A 15,703-nucleotide genomic window follows, 5' to 3' on the forward strand; every position below is an offset into this window, starting at 1 on the left:
GATGCCTTTATTCCCATAATATAGGCATAAACAATTCAAATTACACTCATGTAGGCAAAGTACAGGCCTCTTGGTTGTATTTACTAGCGTTTTATGAAGTGCAACAGACCGTAATGTCACTTTGAAGATGGCATTCCTATTTGCTTTAGTGTCAGCTAAGAGAGTCGGTGAACTTCATGGTCTCTTGTACAACGTCGCCCATTCAAGGAGTAGGGGGAAGTGACTCGTGGCTTCGTCCCTGAGTTTATTGCAAAGACCCAAAATCTTGGGGGTACTGGACCCTAGATTTGGGCCCTTTCGGATTAAGAGTCTACGTTCTGTAACCAATGATCCAGATCAGCCCAGTACGGAGTTTGCGGTACTTCCCTAAACGTACAGCAGCAATCTGACCTCTATTAACGTCATTGTCTGTTAGCTCGGGGAGAACTAAAAGGAGGATCACTAAAAACTTTGTTTCAGCTTAGATACGCTAGGTCATTGATTGGGCTATCAATCCTGATCATCCTCCAGCTCGCAGACCTAGAGCTCATGATTTCAGGGGTATCGGTACATCCCTGGCATTCAAATGCAACTTCTCCGTGTTGCAGGTTTTACAAGCAGCTGTTTGGAAACGTCAAACTACAATCGCAGCTCTCTCCCTCTACAAGATGTGACCCACAGGAGACTCGATACGTTTTCTATCGGCCACGTGGTGACCTCTCAACAAGTGGGTTAAAGTACCTCAGGCTCCTTATTAGACAGGTAGCAGTTTGTTGAAGGCATTGATTATTCAGGTTAAGTCTGGGATGAATGGAAGTATGTCTGGCCTTTTTTCCTTTTTTCACCTTCCCTCTCTTGGGGTACAGTGCCATGAGTCCCTCTGCAAGCTGGCTTCAACTGCTGCAGGTAATAACCATTTTCCTTGGGTATCCTAGTATAATTTATATTATTATACTTGTGCACGTCCCCCAATGCATTCCGCAAGGTAAACATTGGGAAACGTGTATTTCATGTGTAAGTTTTCTGTTTGTACATTCTTATCTAGACGTTCATATGTTATATCTCACTTCCATTTTGGTCAGGCCGCTATCATTCTCTTTTGTATTGATAAGCGAGGTGGCAAGGTTTCCCTCGATTACAGTCTAATACTGGACTAGACAAACCCGGGTCAATGATTACCCCAGTAGTCGGACTTATCCACCCACCTAAAGGCGAGTCATCCATTTATAAATGACAAAAGGTTTGTTAGTTTGTTGAACAAATGACAAATTCATAGATGATTTGTATTTTTCCCTAACTAATACAAAACCTGGAGTTATTTATACAAATTGTCCTGTCGTCACCTGTCCCCCCAATAAGTCCTGCCTGCAAAGAAAAAGTGACTAGTTCACCACCCTGTGAGTGTATATACAGGTGGCCAGTACCCCTAGCCACCCATACCCCGTCGCTGGGTAGGGTTGTCACCTCGCACCAAAAAGTCTAATTGGTTACCTTCCAGTTTTGCCGAAAGAATATCTATTTATAGATAACTCCAGGTTTGTATTAGGGAAAAATACAAATTACCTACGAATTTATTTTCCAGCCCTACGGCGATGCCATTTTCACGTTTTGCGATGATGGCTGGGGAGATTTTAATGTCTTCATTAGTTGAATCTTGTTGTCCCTATTATAAAGTTGATACCGAATAGAAAAAAGATGGGAATTGGTCTTTTTGGACATATTAATTACTGTACAGTGGAATGTCAGTTTACGACTTTGATCCATTTGGGGATTGAGCTCACAACTCTTAAGTGCTCTTAAAGCAAAACAGCTTTTCCCCATAAGAAGTAAAGGAAATTCACTTGAAGCAGTTCACACATCCATAAATACACATTCTGTACTGTACAGTACACACTCATTTTTAAAGGTTTGTAATGTTATTTAACGAACAAATTATAACCTCTAAAATCTGACATGAATACATACAAGTTAATACTGTAATGCAAAATAGAAAATAGCAATATATTTGTAAATTAACTAGCACTTTACTTTTGAGGAGAGACATGGTTTGCATTAAGTAGATAGGAGGAGGAGAAGAGGAGTTACTGCTTGGAAGGAGAATCTCCTTCTGAAAATTTTATCGGAAGTTCTCTCTCTGTAACGGTGTTCAATATCACTATTTGCATCACTCAATTTATGCTTTCTGGACACTGTTGTTGTTTTTTACTCTCAAACTGAGTCTTGGCAAGGAGTCTATCTAAGAGTCAACTGCCTTGATCTTTTCTTTAAAATGTCATGGACATGAGACATCTCATTGTTGGTATCAAGTCAATTCGCTACTTGCCGTACTGAAGCCAAATCTTTTATGGAAAAAATTTTTGTAGGCTTTTCTACTATCCCAAGATCTTCTCCTCAGTCGAAACCTCCTTCACAATCTCTTAATGCTGTGCCTTATGCAGCTCCATTATCATTTTTCCTTTAAAGATATTTTTATTCCAGTAATCGTATCACCTTTAACTGCTCATCAATCCACATGAACAGTACGGTTTTTGTAGATCGGCCGCACACATACAGTAATCTTTTCTTTCTTGCCATTTCTCTTAATTGGATTTAGGACACATTGTCATGATACTGCTAACTTTACAATGCATCGCAAAATGTCTTTATAATACGATCAAAAGACAATAAAGAACATATGCTCACAAATGTTCAAAAATAGTTCCAAAGACATGCATGAGAGGTTCTTCTTCTTCTAGAGTACTGGGAGACTGAAAGATTAGGCCTGAGGAAGTGTTTTTTTGTGAGCTAATATGTAACAAAATGGTTTAGAAAGCCTGTGAATCCTGGGTGTATGATTTATGGTTATGCGCGCTAGTGTTATCAGTACTTGTCTACAAAAAATACACACAGGGTAACTCTTGCTCGTAGATAGATAAAATGCTTGTATACCCATTTGCTCATATTCAAAGTCATTCATAAACCATGGTACTACTGAATAAGGGAATCCTCAAGATACAACTTCACTGTGTATAGAAAACCATTCTTTTGTTTCTTACTTCAATTACTTCAGTTATCTTGATATTTCAGTAGAGATTGGAGTACCATGTAATCTTTTCCTTGGAGGATTTTAAGAATCTATTCCCAATCCTATTTGAATTAGAATATTAGGTTCGCTATAAACAATTTACTCGGTTACTCTACCCCATGTTTATCTTTTGAAAAGCCATTAACAAAGTCAGTATACTCTAATATACTATAGAGATTGTGCAGTGAACAATTGGCGAGATTTAGAAAAAATATCCCATATGTGGAAAGCTACAAATTTAATTAAGAATATTAAGGCTGATGACCCCTTTGTTGAAGTGTTCATAAAAGGTTTGATTTATAAATAAAATAGAAAAATTAAAAAGATTGAAAATAATAATAAAATATATACCATAGATTTCTGTCTACGGGTTTTCACCTATAGCAGGGATCCTGAAATGGTAAACCTGCTATAGATTAGGGATTACTGAAGTTGGAATTATCCAGTTGATTGATCACATTCATATCACAATTTTTCAATATTAATCTTACCCGATGATCATGTAGCTGTCAACTCCGTTGCCCGACAGAAATCTACGGTCGGGATACGCCAGCGATCGCTATCCAGGTGGGGGTGTACACAACAGCGCCATCTGTGAGTAGGTACTCAAGTACTTCTTGTCAACAAGAACTCAATTTTTCCTCTGTCGTGCCGCCGGCAAGACCTACTTGGATACGCTGTTGATTCTGGAGTTATTGTTCACGATTTGGTGATGTATTTGCTCTAGAGTTTAGCCTTCGCTATTCAGGAAGCTTTATCATTAGCTTAGCAAGCTTTTGGAATTAATTTGGATTAATTGTTAACGAACTTTGCTAGATTTTGGAATCCCCCCTTGACTACTTCTATATTCAAGATGTCTGACCAGTCTCAAGTACCTAAGTACAGGCAGTGTAGCGTTAGGACTTGTGCTAGGCGTCTTCCGAAGGCCTCTATAGATCCTCACACCGTATGTTCCAATTGTAGGGGTAAATCCTGTCAATTGGAAGATCGATGTGGGGAATGTGCTGGGCTTTCGGAATTCGATTTTAACGAATTCCTTAGATATGCACGTAGGTTAGAGAAGGAGAGAAATAGGAGGAGTTCTTCTCGCTCTGTGGATTTTTCCTCTCCCCATGCCCCTCAACCTTTTCCTTCCCCTGTGGTGGTGACTCCCGAACCTGCTACGAGTGCTCAGCCTGCAATGGCGGATATGTTGCGTGCCATTCAGGCTCTCGGTGACAAAGTGGAGTCGTTGGCTAATGACCGTAATCAGCTCTTGGCAGAGGTCAGAGAGCTGAAAGCGAAGAGTGCAGTGGGAAGTGTTAGTGCTAGTGATGTGCAAAGTGTCAGTGTCAGTGTTGCGCATGAGGGTACATCTGTGCGTGCCAGTCGTCCTCCCAGTCCGGGACCTCTTGCAAGCTCCCAAGCCCAGGGGAGAAGCAATGTCGAAGGACCAAAGGGTTCGGCAGGCCTTGATCGGCGCACGGATGTATCCTCAGTGGTTGCGGACGTATCTGTTAAGGATCGTCCCATCCACATACAGACGAATGAGCCCTTACATTTCTCGTCTGTGGAAGAAGTTTCCAGGAGGAAACGGTGGACCAAGGTCTCACGACCGCTCAAACGTAAGGTCCCTTCCGAGCGAGTCCAACGGCCCAGGTGTAGCCACTGGGTCAGTTCGGACTCGCCGCAGTCATCTGATGACTGCACACCTCCCAAGAGAGGTAGAGTGGTCCCTCAACAGGCTACTGCTCCGTCTGTTGTTGCTCCAACCACAGTAGACCCTAAGTGGTCCATGCTGCAGACTATGCAGTCTCAGCTTGCGGCATTCTTGCAGGAGTATCATGCTGAAAAGGTTTACACTGCTCCTGTTAACCTACAACCCGCCGAGGTTGTGCGCTCAGCAGATATTGCGGCTGCCTGCTCCCACACTCCACCTGTGAGAGCTCCACCACCGATGCGCAGTCCTCCCTGCCAGACGCATGTTCTTGCTGCACCATCTGCTAACATGCGTGAGCTACCGCATCAGGAGTTGCCGGGTTCCAGCACTATGCGGCATTCTCCTCAGCCCATGCAGCATGCTCTGCATACCTTATCAGCATGCTCCGCATACCATGCAGCATGAGCCGCATACCTTACAGCATGCTCTGCATACCATACCGCATGCTCCTCAACCCACCGCAGCCCCTCCCACACACCAGCCCTCTGCTTTTGTTGTTGCCAGCTCGCAGACCGACCAGCAGCGGCATGATGTTGGATCCGCAGGTACGCATGCACCCGTACTGCCGGATTCAGCCGTTCAGCTTTCTGCTCTACCTTTGCCACTTACAACTCAGCTTTCGGATGATGGTGTATCGGATGACGAAGCTGCACATCTGGATGAACCTCACTCTGATTTTGAAGGGCCCAAGTCTACGCCTCCCTCCTTAGACTTTCGTAAAGTCCTTGCCTTGTTCAGGGACTTGTATCCTGAGCAGTTTGTGTCTGCAACCCCTCGCTCTCCTCCCTCCGAGTTTGCTCTGGGCATGCAGTCTGCTGCGCCTGCCTTCACCAAGCTTGTTCTCGCCAGATCATCTAAGAGAGCTTTGAGGGTTATGGGAGAGTGGTTGCATTCCAAGAAGCAACTGGGAAAGACTTCTTTCGTCTTTCCGCCTACCAAGCTTGCTTCTAAGTCGAGCGTCTGGTATGCCACGGGAGAGGAACCCGGCTTGGGAGTTCCTGCCTCTGCCCAGGGCGACTTCTCAAGTCTGGTTGACTCTCCCCGCAGGTTGGCTATGAGACGTTCGAAGATCTGCTGGTCCTTTTCCGATTTAGATCATCTGTTGAAGGGAGTCTTTCGTGCCTTCGAGATATTCAACTTCCTCAATTGGTGTTTGGGAGCCTTAAGCAGGAAGACTTCCCCTTCAGATAAGGACTCGGCCATGCTGATCATGTCTAGCATGGACATAGCAATTCGGGATGGGTCTGGTGAACTTGCGGCTTCGTATGTGTCAGAAGTCCTTAAGAAGAGAGAACATCTTTGCTCCTTCTTATCGGCCGGTATCACTCCTTGCCAGAAGTCAGAGTTGTTGTTTGCTCCTCTCTCCAAGTGTCTGTTTCCGGAGGAGCTGATTAAGGGGATGGCTGCCTCGCTTATCCAGAAGGATACTCATGATCTTATGGCATCTTCTGCACGTAAGGCTAAAACCTTACCTTCCGTGCCTAGACCCTTCCGCCCTGCAGCAGTTGACACACCTGCATCTAGGTTCATCCCGCCCTTTCGTGGCAGAGCCTCCAGCAGAGGAGGTACCCGTGCAGACAGTCACCGTGGCAAGTCCAAGAAGGGTTCCAAGTCCGCAAAAGGCAAGTTCTGACTGCCTTCCTCTCCAGACAGCAGTAGGAGCCAGACTCAAGACCTTCTGGCAAGCTTGGGAGAGCAGAGGTGCAGACGCTCAGTCTGTGAAGTGGCTAAGGGAGGGATACAGAATTCCGTTCTGCCGCAGTCCCCCTCTAGCTACGTCTCCCTTCAACCTCTCTCCCAACTACAAGGAGAAGGACAAGAGGCTAGCGTTGCAACAAGAGGTGTCGCTCTTGCTACAAAAGGAAGCGGTGGTCATAGTCCGGGATCATCAATCCCAGGGCTTTTACAACCGTCTCTTCCTGGTAGCCAAGTAGACAGGAGGTTGGAGACCGGTGCTGGACGTCAGTGCTCTCAATGCTTTTGTCACCAAGCAGACGTTCACGATGGAGACGACGAAGTCGGTCCTAGCAGCGGTCAGGCAGGAGGACTGGATGGTCTCGTTAGACCTGAAAGACGCGTACTTTCACGTCCCCATCCATCCAGACTCCCAACCTTTCCTAAGGTTCGTCTTTGGAAAGGTTGTGTACCAGTTCCAAGCCCTGTGCTTTGGCCTAAGCACGGCACCTCTTGTGTTTACCAGACTGATGAGGAATATTGCGAAATTCCTTCACTTGGCAGACATCAGAGCCTCCCTCTATTTAGACGACTGGCTTTAAAGAGCTCCAACAAGTCGTCGCTGTCTGGAGAATCTCAGATGGACTATGGATCTGACCAAGGAACTGGGCCTCCTGGTCAATATAGAGAAGTCCCAGCTCGTCCCATCCCAGACCATTGTCTACCTGGGTATGGAGATGCAGAGTCGAGCTTTTCGGGCTTTTCCGTCGGCCCCAAGGATCAATCAAGCCCTAGAATGCATCCAGAGCATGCTGAGAATAACCGATGCTCAGTCAGGCAGTGGATGAGTCTAACAGGGACACTTTCATCGCTGGCCCTGTTCATCGAGTTAGGGAGACTCCACCTCCGCCCCCTTCAGTATCATCTAGCTGCTCACTGGATAAAGGACATGACGCTAGAGACGGTCTCAGTTCCTGTTTCCGAAGAGATGAGGTCTACTCTAACGTGGTGGAAGAACAGCATTCTTCTCAAGGAAGGTCTACCATTGGCTGTTCAGACCCCCGACCACCGTCTCTTCTCGGACGCATCGGACACGGGCTGGGGTGCGACACTGGACGGACAGGAATGCTCGGGCACATGGAATCAGGAGCAAAGGACACTTCACATCAATTGCAAGGAGTTGTTGGCGGTTCATCTGGCCTTGATAAACTTCAAGTCCCTCCAGCTAAACAAGGTGGTGAAGGTGAACTCCGACAACACCACAGCCTTGGCTTACATCTCCAAGCAGGGAGGGACTCATTCGAGGAAGTTGTTCGAGATCGCAAGGGACCTCCTCATTTGGTCAAAAGATCGAAAGCTTACGCTGGTAACGAGGTTCATTCAGGGCGATATGAATGTCATGGCAGATCGCCTCAGCCGGAAGGGTCAGGTCATCCCCACAGAGTGGACCCTTCACAAGAATGTTTGCAGCAGACTATGGGCCCTGTGGGGTCAGCCAACCATAGATTTATTCGCTACCTCGATGACCAAGAGGCTCCCGATGTATTGTTCTCTGATTCCAGACCCAGCAGCAGTTCACGTGGATGCCTTTCTGCTGGATTGGTCCCATCTCGACCTGTATGCGTTCCCGTCGTTCAAGATTGTCAACAGGGTACTTCAGAAGTTCGCCTCTCACAAAGGGACACGGCTGACGTTGGTTGCTCCCCTCTGGCCCGCGAGAGAATGGTTCACCGAGGTACTGCAATGGCTAGTCGACGTTCCCAGGACTCTTCCTCTAAGAGTGGACCTTCTGCGTCAACCTCACGTAAAGAAGGTACACCCAAACCTCCACGCTCTTCGTCTGACTGCCTTCAGACTATCGAAAGACTCTCAAGAGCTAGAGGCTTTTCGAAGGAGGCAGCCAGAGCGATTGCCAGAGCAAGGAGGACATCCACTCTCAGAGTCTATCAGTCTAAATGGGAAGTCTTCCGAAGCTGGTGTAAGGCCAATGCAGTTTCCTCAACCAGTACCACTGTAACCCAGATTGCTGACTTCCTGTTACATCTAGGAACGTAAGATCCCTATCAGCTCCTACGATCAAGGGTTACAGAAGTATGTTGGCAGCGGTATTCCGCCACAGAGGCTTGGATCTTTCCACCAACAAAGATCTACAGGACCTCCTTAGGTCTTTTGAGACCTCAAAGGAATGTCGGTTGTCCACTCCAGGCTGGAATCTAGACGTGGTTTTAAGGTTCCTAATGTCATCAAGATTTGAACCGCTCCAATCAGCCTCTTTTAAGGACCTCACATTAAAAACTCTTTTCCTCGTGTGCTTAGCAACAGCTAAAAGAGTAAGTGAGATCCACACCTTCAGCAGGAACATAGGTTTCACATCTGAAACGGCTACATGTTCCTTGCAGCTCGGTTTTTTGGCTAAAAACGAGCTTCCTTCCCGTCCTTGGCCTAAGTCGTTCGAGATCCCAAGCCTGTCCAACTTGGTGGGGAACGAACTAGAGAGAGTACTTTGCCCAGTTAGAGCTCTTAGGTACTATTTAAGAAGGTCAAAGCCATTACGAGGACAATCAGAAGCTTTATGGTGTGCTATCAAGAAGCCTTCTCTACCGATGTCTAAGAACGCAGTTTCTTACTACATCAGGCTTCTGATTAGAGAAGCACATTCTCATCTGAAGGAAGAAGACCTTGCTTTGCTGAAGGTAAGGACACATGAAGTGAGAGCTGTTGCTACTTCAGTGGCCTTCAAACAGAACCGTTCTCTGCAGAGTGTTATGGATGTAACCTATTGGAGAAGCAAGTCAGTGTTCGCATCATTCTATCTCAAAGATGTCCAGTCTCTTTACGAGAACTGCTACACCCTGGGACCATTCGTAGCAGCGAGTGCAGTAGTAGGTGAGGGCTCAGCCACTACATTCCCATAATCCCATAACCTTTTTAACCTTTCTCTTGAATACTTTTTATTGTTGTTCTTTTGGTTGTACGGTCGGCTAAGAAGCCTTCCGCATCCTGGTTGATTTGGCGGGTGGTCAAATTCTTTCTTGAGAAGCGCCTAGGTTAGAGGTTGTGATGAGGTCCTTTAGTATGGGTTGCAGCCCTTTATACTTCAGCACCTAGGAGTCGTTCAGCATCCTAAGAGGACCGCTAGGCTCAGTAAGGAAGACGTACTTAAAAAAGGCAGAGTAATAGTTCAAGTCGACTTCCTTACCAGGTACTTATTTATTTTATGTTTGTTATTTTGAATAACTGATAAAATGAAATACGGGATACTTAGCTTCTTTGTTAACATGTATGCTGGTCTCCACCCACCACCCTGGGTGTGAATCAGCTACATGATCATCGGGTAAGATTAATATTGAAAAATGTTATTTTCATTAGTAAAATAAATTTTTGAATATACTTACCCGATGATCATGAATTAAAGAACCCGCCCTTCCTCCCCATAGAGAACCAGTGGACCGAGGAGAAAATTGAGTTCTTGTTGACAAGAAGTACTTGAGTACCTACTCACAGATGGCGCTGTTGTGTACACCCCCACCTGGATAGCGATCGCTGGCGTATCCCGACCGTAGATTTCTGTCGGGCAACGGAGTTGACAGCTACATGATCATCGGGTAAGTATATTCAAAAATTTATTTTACTAATGAAAATAACATTTTGTCATTGGTTCTAATACATATTTCATTGTTTCAGGTTTTGGTCTATGTGGAATCCCAGAGAATCTTATTGGTGCTTTAGTGGAATCTAAAGTTGATGGCCTTACCGTGGTAAGCAACAATGCTGGGATTGATAATTTTGGACTAGGGCTGCTTTTGGCACAGAAACAAATCAAACGTATGATATCTTCATATGTTGGAGAAAATGCAGAGTTTGAGCGACAATATTTGAGCGGAGAGTTGGAGGTTGAATTGACACCCCAGGTGAGTTTGTAATCATAGTGCAATACAGTATTCTACTTTTAAGCTGGTTTAAAGTAGCATAAAAATATTTTTAGGTGAAGGGAGGCAGGTGGCAAGGATACTGAGTGACAGAAGAATGTTAATTAAAGGGAAAATCATGATTGGTTTTACTATAACAAACCAGTAATGAATGTATAATTCAGAAACATGGGCATCAAGAGGAGCTAAAGTGAACAGAAATGGTGATGTCAAGACGGATTCTTGAAATCTGACTGCATGAGCGGTTGATAAATGAAGAAAATGCAGTGGAAGTCTTGTGGCAGTAAAAGGAAGTCAAGATGGAAGTGTTTTGGGCATTTAGTAAGTATACAAGAAGGGGACTTAGGAAATCTGCCAGGGGTGGAAGATCAAGTACGAGCCAGTGGATTAGATGGTGGGATGAATTTAAAGAGGATGGAAAGGAAAAGTTTGAAAGAGGAATATGATTTAGATGAAAGCACTGCACTGTTGTTGGGAATATATCTAGGTAATCTACCTCATACATAATAGATACCTGTAGGAACGAATTAATTACAGTGTTCTTTATTCCACTTCTGTTTTCAAGGTTATGGATGCAGCTCATCTATAACTGGTTTTCTGACTGCTTGTAACAAATCTTGTTATTTTATGTAATAAGAATCTTTTAATTTGTATTATTAATTTGCCTTCAGTAGATTGTTATTGTGCCTCTTGTCGTTTTTTTATAATTTCAATGAACTTTCCCCAATATATATTTGCTATACAGAATAGTATTTTCTCAAAGCACAAATTTACAAGAAGACATTGAAAACTATCTTTTATTGTGCGATATATGACTAGCACATGTAATACTGTACCTAAGACTCGCTCTCAGATGGTAATGTTAGCATTTACTTACATCAATTCTGCTCGTGGTACTAAGAAGACAACATATGTAAATTTTATGAGAGTTGTATAAACATCTTTATATCTTATGATGGACACATCTAAATTTCATGAGACATTCTCGTATCTAGAATTATTGTAAGTAGACAATGGGTAACATAATGTCATAATTTCATAATTTTTCTGATGCAGATATTGCCTCATGAAAAATTGATAATTGAATATTAAGTCCTAAATCATAACAAAACAAATCTTGTCGTGTACTTTTTGTTGGTCATCTGATGACCAAGGATATTCTGCCATTATTTGCCTTTCTCCTGAGGGTTTAGCAGATCTCGCATCTACATTTTGAATTGTAAGTTTCAGATTAGAAAATGTTGAAATAATTTTGTAGGGTGATGTCAAGATAAGAGTAATTAATATTTCTATATTCCTCCATATTCCATTTTTCACCCCCATCATTCCTGGAAGTGTGTCCGTGCTTCGGTACCTTCCTCCACTTATGTGCATTTTAGCTTCGATCCTGATGCAGCGTATAACCCCCAATCTAAGAAATAGATAGATTACCTCCATCTAAAAAGAATATCATCTCTTCTCAAGAGTGTGTTGGTGTAAGGTATTTTGCTTTGTGTTTCTTTATTCCTATCTATGGTTACCCCGAATGCTGAGCGCATGGTGGAAAAAGCTATCTCCATGTTATGCTCATCGACCCTTTATCTCTTCTCTTCTTTCTTTGCTGCCTTCTAATATGTTTTGTGTGCATAGTGACTTCAAATCTGGTGTAATTAATTATAAATCTGCTTACTAAGAGAAAGAGGCTTCTAGCTCTTCCTCAGTTTATCTAGCTTTCTAAGAACATAAAACCAATGATTGTTTCACCTTGACAGAACATTTTCTCCTCTCGTTATATCTGCATCATCTTTGGCGCCAAACCATCCACTGCCTTGCAGAATCGGGCAATGTCTGACCCCCCCCCTGCATACATTTTGGAGTGGGTGTAGTATGATACTTGTGTGTAACCACTCCGTGCTAGGTAGAAACTTGCAGGACATAGCAAAAATGTCATCTACTGTACAATTGTAAAGCATGTTAAAGTTGAAATCATTACTGTTGGTTATCCTACCAAAGTGTACAGCATATGGTCATATATCACACCTGAGGGATTCTGATCTTGGTAAATTATCATAATCTTCCTGTTCGCGGTAAATGATTGTAGCGTTCCCGATCTCGGTAACCAATTGTAAATATACTGATTTCATGGGAAATGCTGATTAAAGAGAACAACCATAAGGTAACCTATTTTGCAGGGCTCAAGGAAACACTGGCAATCGTGAAGGTTTGGTCTGATAACCCATACAAATGATAAGAACTGTCATAGGCTCCTCATCAATCGTTTTGCATAATGGAAACGCATAAATGAAGCATATGCAAGAAGTTCAGTGACGAAAAAGTCACTGAACACCTTGACTGAAGTGACCAATTGTGTAGCATCAAGAAAGCTTGCTGAACGCCTGAACCTCATATTAAAATGTATTTAAGAATTAAGCATTTCCGATTCGTACTTCCTCGGGTTGGTGATCAACCTTTTTTTCTGATATAGTTAAAGAGATCTCAATCTCATATGAGACAGTGCTTGGAGCAGCTGTGTGAGCCCTTGTAACACAAACCCCTTTTGGTATGCACTGCTTGTCTTGGTACATACTGTACTGAACTGTCCTCACACAGATATCATACAAGGCATGCAGCTACATTCAGGATGATTTTTTGAGGGCACTGCTTCGGTACAAAACTGACTTATGTTGCAAAACAGCACATACTGATGGCTGCTCCTAAAGGGACAAGTCTTGGTACTTGGTATTTCTCTCTATCCAAAAGTGAGAGGGATCTCTTAGGAAGGGGAGAAAAGCTCAAGCCTCTTATTCCTACCAACAGTACGCTCTTGTTTTTTTGAGGAAAGAGCATAGGTAGTCGTTGTGTGAGCACCTGTTCCTCACACTCGTGAGCACCTGTTCCTCACACTCGTGAGCACCTGTTCCTCACACTCATACGTACTTTTTGGGAAGGAATTTTCCCAGTACGTATTCTCTAGCCTCGCAAAACATTGTGGAGAATATAGAATTATCAAGTTTCTAATCTTGCCAGAAGGTGAATGTTTCCTCTTAGAAGAATGTGAGCATAAATGTGAGGGTGCACATGAACATTTGAGGGCTCGCTCCTGTAAGAGCAAGATGGAGCAGATGAGGGCATGCTTCTGTAGGACTGCACATAGACAGGAGAGCTTGCTTGGATGCACAGATAAGTGAGGGTATGCTGAAGGTCATCCATCCTTCTTCCTGTAGGAGCGCGTAAGCCCACGAGATAGTGGGCTCATGAACTGATGAGGACAAGGGTGTGATCTTATGGAAGAGCACGCAAGTGAGCATCATAGTTGCATGACATGCTAGTGACAGCATGCAAGCATACAGCTAACACTTCTACAGGGAGAGAAACAGAACTCTCTAGTTTGGGTCATAGGGTTTGCCTCCCACCAAAATTTAGTAAAAGTATATTATATTTTTCATAGCAATGCAAACCTTAGTTTTTAAAAGTTAACTTCCCATCACCCACCCAACTCAGTCCTTATGCCAAAGGTCAAAATTATCTTCACTAAAGTTAGGATGATGCGTAGTTCCCCTTTTCCACCTGTCATAAACCTTAACTGCTGTACCATGTTAACGATTTAACGGTTATCTCGTGTTCCAGTTTGCGTCAAATTATTGTATCCTATTTAAAGGACTTGAATTTGTGTAACTAGGAAAAATACAAAATGTATTTGTATCATAGAATTTTTTCTTAACTTCCATCTTTTGCCTACTATACTCTTTTACAGGTTTTTAGTTTCTTTTTACACTCCTCTCTCCAAACGTTTCCTGTATTGTGTTCATATTTTGGTACAGTACCTTTCATCCGGAATCTTCTTCTATGCTCTCCGCCTGCTTATTTGCCTTTTATCCTCTTCTCTATTATCTTCCCCACCTATTATCTGTTAGAGCTTAAAGGCTCTTTAATTATTTTGAAGCACTTACATATACTCGTCTCCATACTGTAATGACTTTATTCAAATCATGAATTCAAATTTTTAGGGCACACTTGCTGAACGTTGTCGTGCTGGTGGTGCTGGTATTCCAGCTTTCTTCACACCTACTGGTTATGGCACTCTTGTACATGAAGGAGGATCACCAATCAAGTAAGTTATAAATAATGCAAAAGTTTTTGTTTTATTACAAATGATGCCAAAAGTTATTTTGTTATACTTAACCGCTCATGCCTTGGGAATTTCATCATTGACAGGGCAGGAGTAGAAGTGTGATTGCATCTTCTTGGAAGCAGAATTTTTCTATGAATATTTCACACTGTAAAGCTTAAACTTGTAGTTGAACAGATGTCTGCTTACTTGGAAAATGAAGTCAAGAGAAAGAGATGAGAATGCTAAGTCATTAGAGATTTGGCTAGTAATGCTTTTCTTGTTTTAGATCTTGATTCTTTTTCATGGTAGATCCCTTGTGCACTGCAGTCCCATTATCTCAAATTTAGATAATGTGTGTTTAGATCTTGTTCAGTTTAAAGTCTTATTTAATGCTGGGACCAGATAGATAACTCTGCTGGGTTTCTACGGAATATTTCTTGCGATGTATCAGCAAAACTACTTTTCCTAAAGATATTTTGGTCAATAATTATTCAATTGTGTGTGATTTGGTATTAGAGGTTACTTCCCCTTTAGCTGAACAAAATAAGGATTCGTAAAAATGGTTGCCTGCTTCTTCGGCAAAACACAATACTGTCAGGGCTACCACAGATTCTTCAACAACTCATGATTTTACTGGTTTTGGTCCTTATGGTGCTGTTATTTCTTATAGAAAAAGAGACCTTCATCTTTGGGCACGATGATATTCTGTTCTCTTTCCAAACTACTTTTCATAAAGAAAGAATTTGGTCATGGAAGGAAATTCAGATTATTGCATTTTTATCAAGGAGAACATCTATATTTCATGTTTCAGATAGTTTGAGTGTTGAAAGAAATTTGTTTTATTGCTAAAGAATATTTTTCTTATATTATATGATGATAGAAAGGCCTCTTTTGTTTTTGTTGGTGATTTCAATGCTCACCATAAGGAGTAGTTAAATTCTGTTTCTCCTACCGATCGCCATGGCTTAAGAGCTAGAGACTTTGACTGAATCGGGCTGTGAGCAAATCATGAGTGAAGCTACTCACAGGTCTGGTAACTGTTTGGACCTTGTATACACCGAGTCCCCTGGCGTTAATAACAAGTAATGTTGGTTCTGGAATTGGGACATCTGAACATGCCTTAGTTTCATTAGTGAAGATTGAGCAGCCTGTCCGTGATGTTTCATACTCGTGTAATATTTATATGAAATCTTAAGCAGACTGGAATAGGATTTTGAGTGATCTTTTGGGCTTGAATTGGTCACTATTGTATAGTAGTGTTGATTATG

The 15,703-nt window shown here is 42.9% G+C and overlaps 1 protein-coding gene across 1 annotated transcript in view; it reads left to right on the top strand.

Annotated features, from left to right (window-relative positions):
• SCOT (Succinyl-CoA:3-ketoacid CoA transferase) overlaps positions 1-15,703 on the top strand; it is a 59,943-nt gene that overhangs the window by 4,992 nt on the left and 39,248 nt on the right. Inside the window, exons 3-4 of the mRNA XM_068362542.1 lie at positions 10,101-10,327; positions 14,332-14,435. Coding sequence (XP_068218643.1) covers positions 10,101-10,327; positions 14,332-14,435 — 331 coding nt within the window. The remainder of the gene's footprint in view (positions 1-10,100; positions 10,328-14,331; positions 14,436-15,703) is intronic.

Source organism: Palaemon carinicauda, chromosome 39, assembly GCF_036898095.1.
Source record: "Palaemon carinicauda isolate YSFRI2023 chromosome 39, ASM3689809v2, whole genome shotgun sequence".
Classification (NCBI taxonomy): domain Eukaryota; kingdom Metazoa; phylum Arthropoda; class Malacostraca; order Decapoda; family Palaemonidae; genus Palaemon; species Palaemon carinicauda.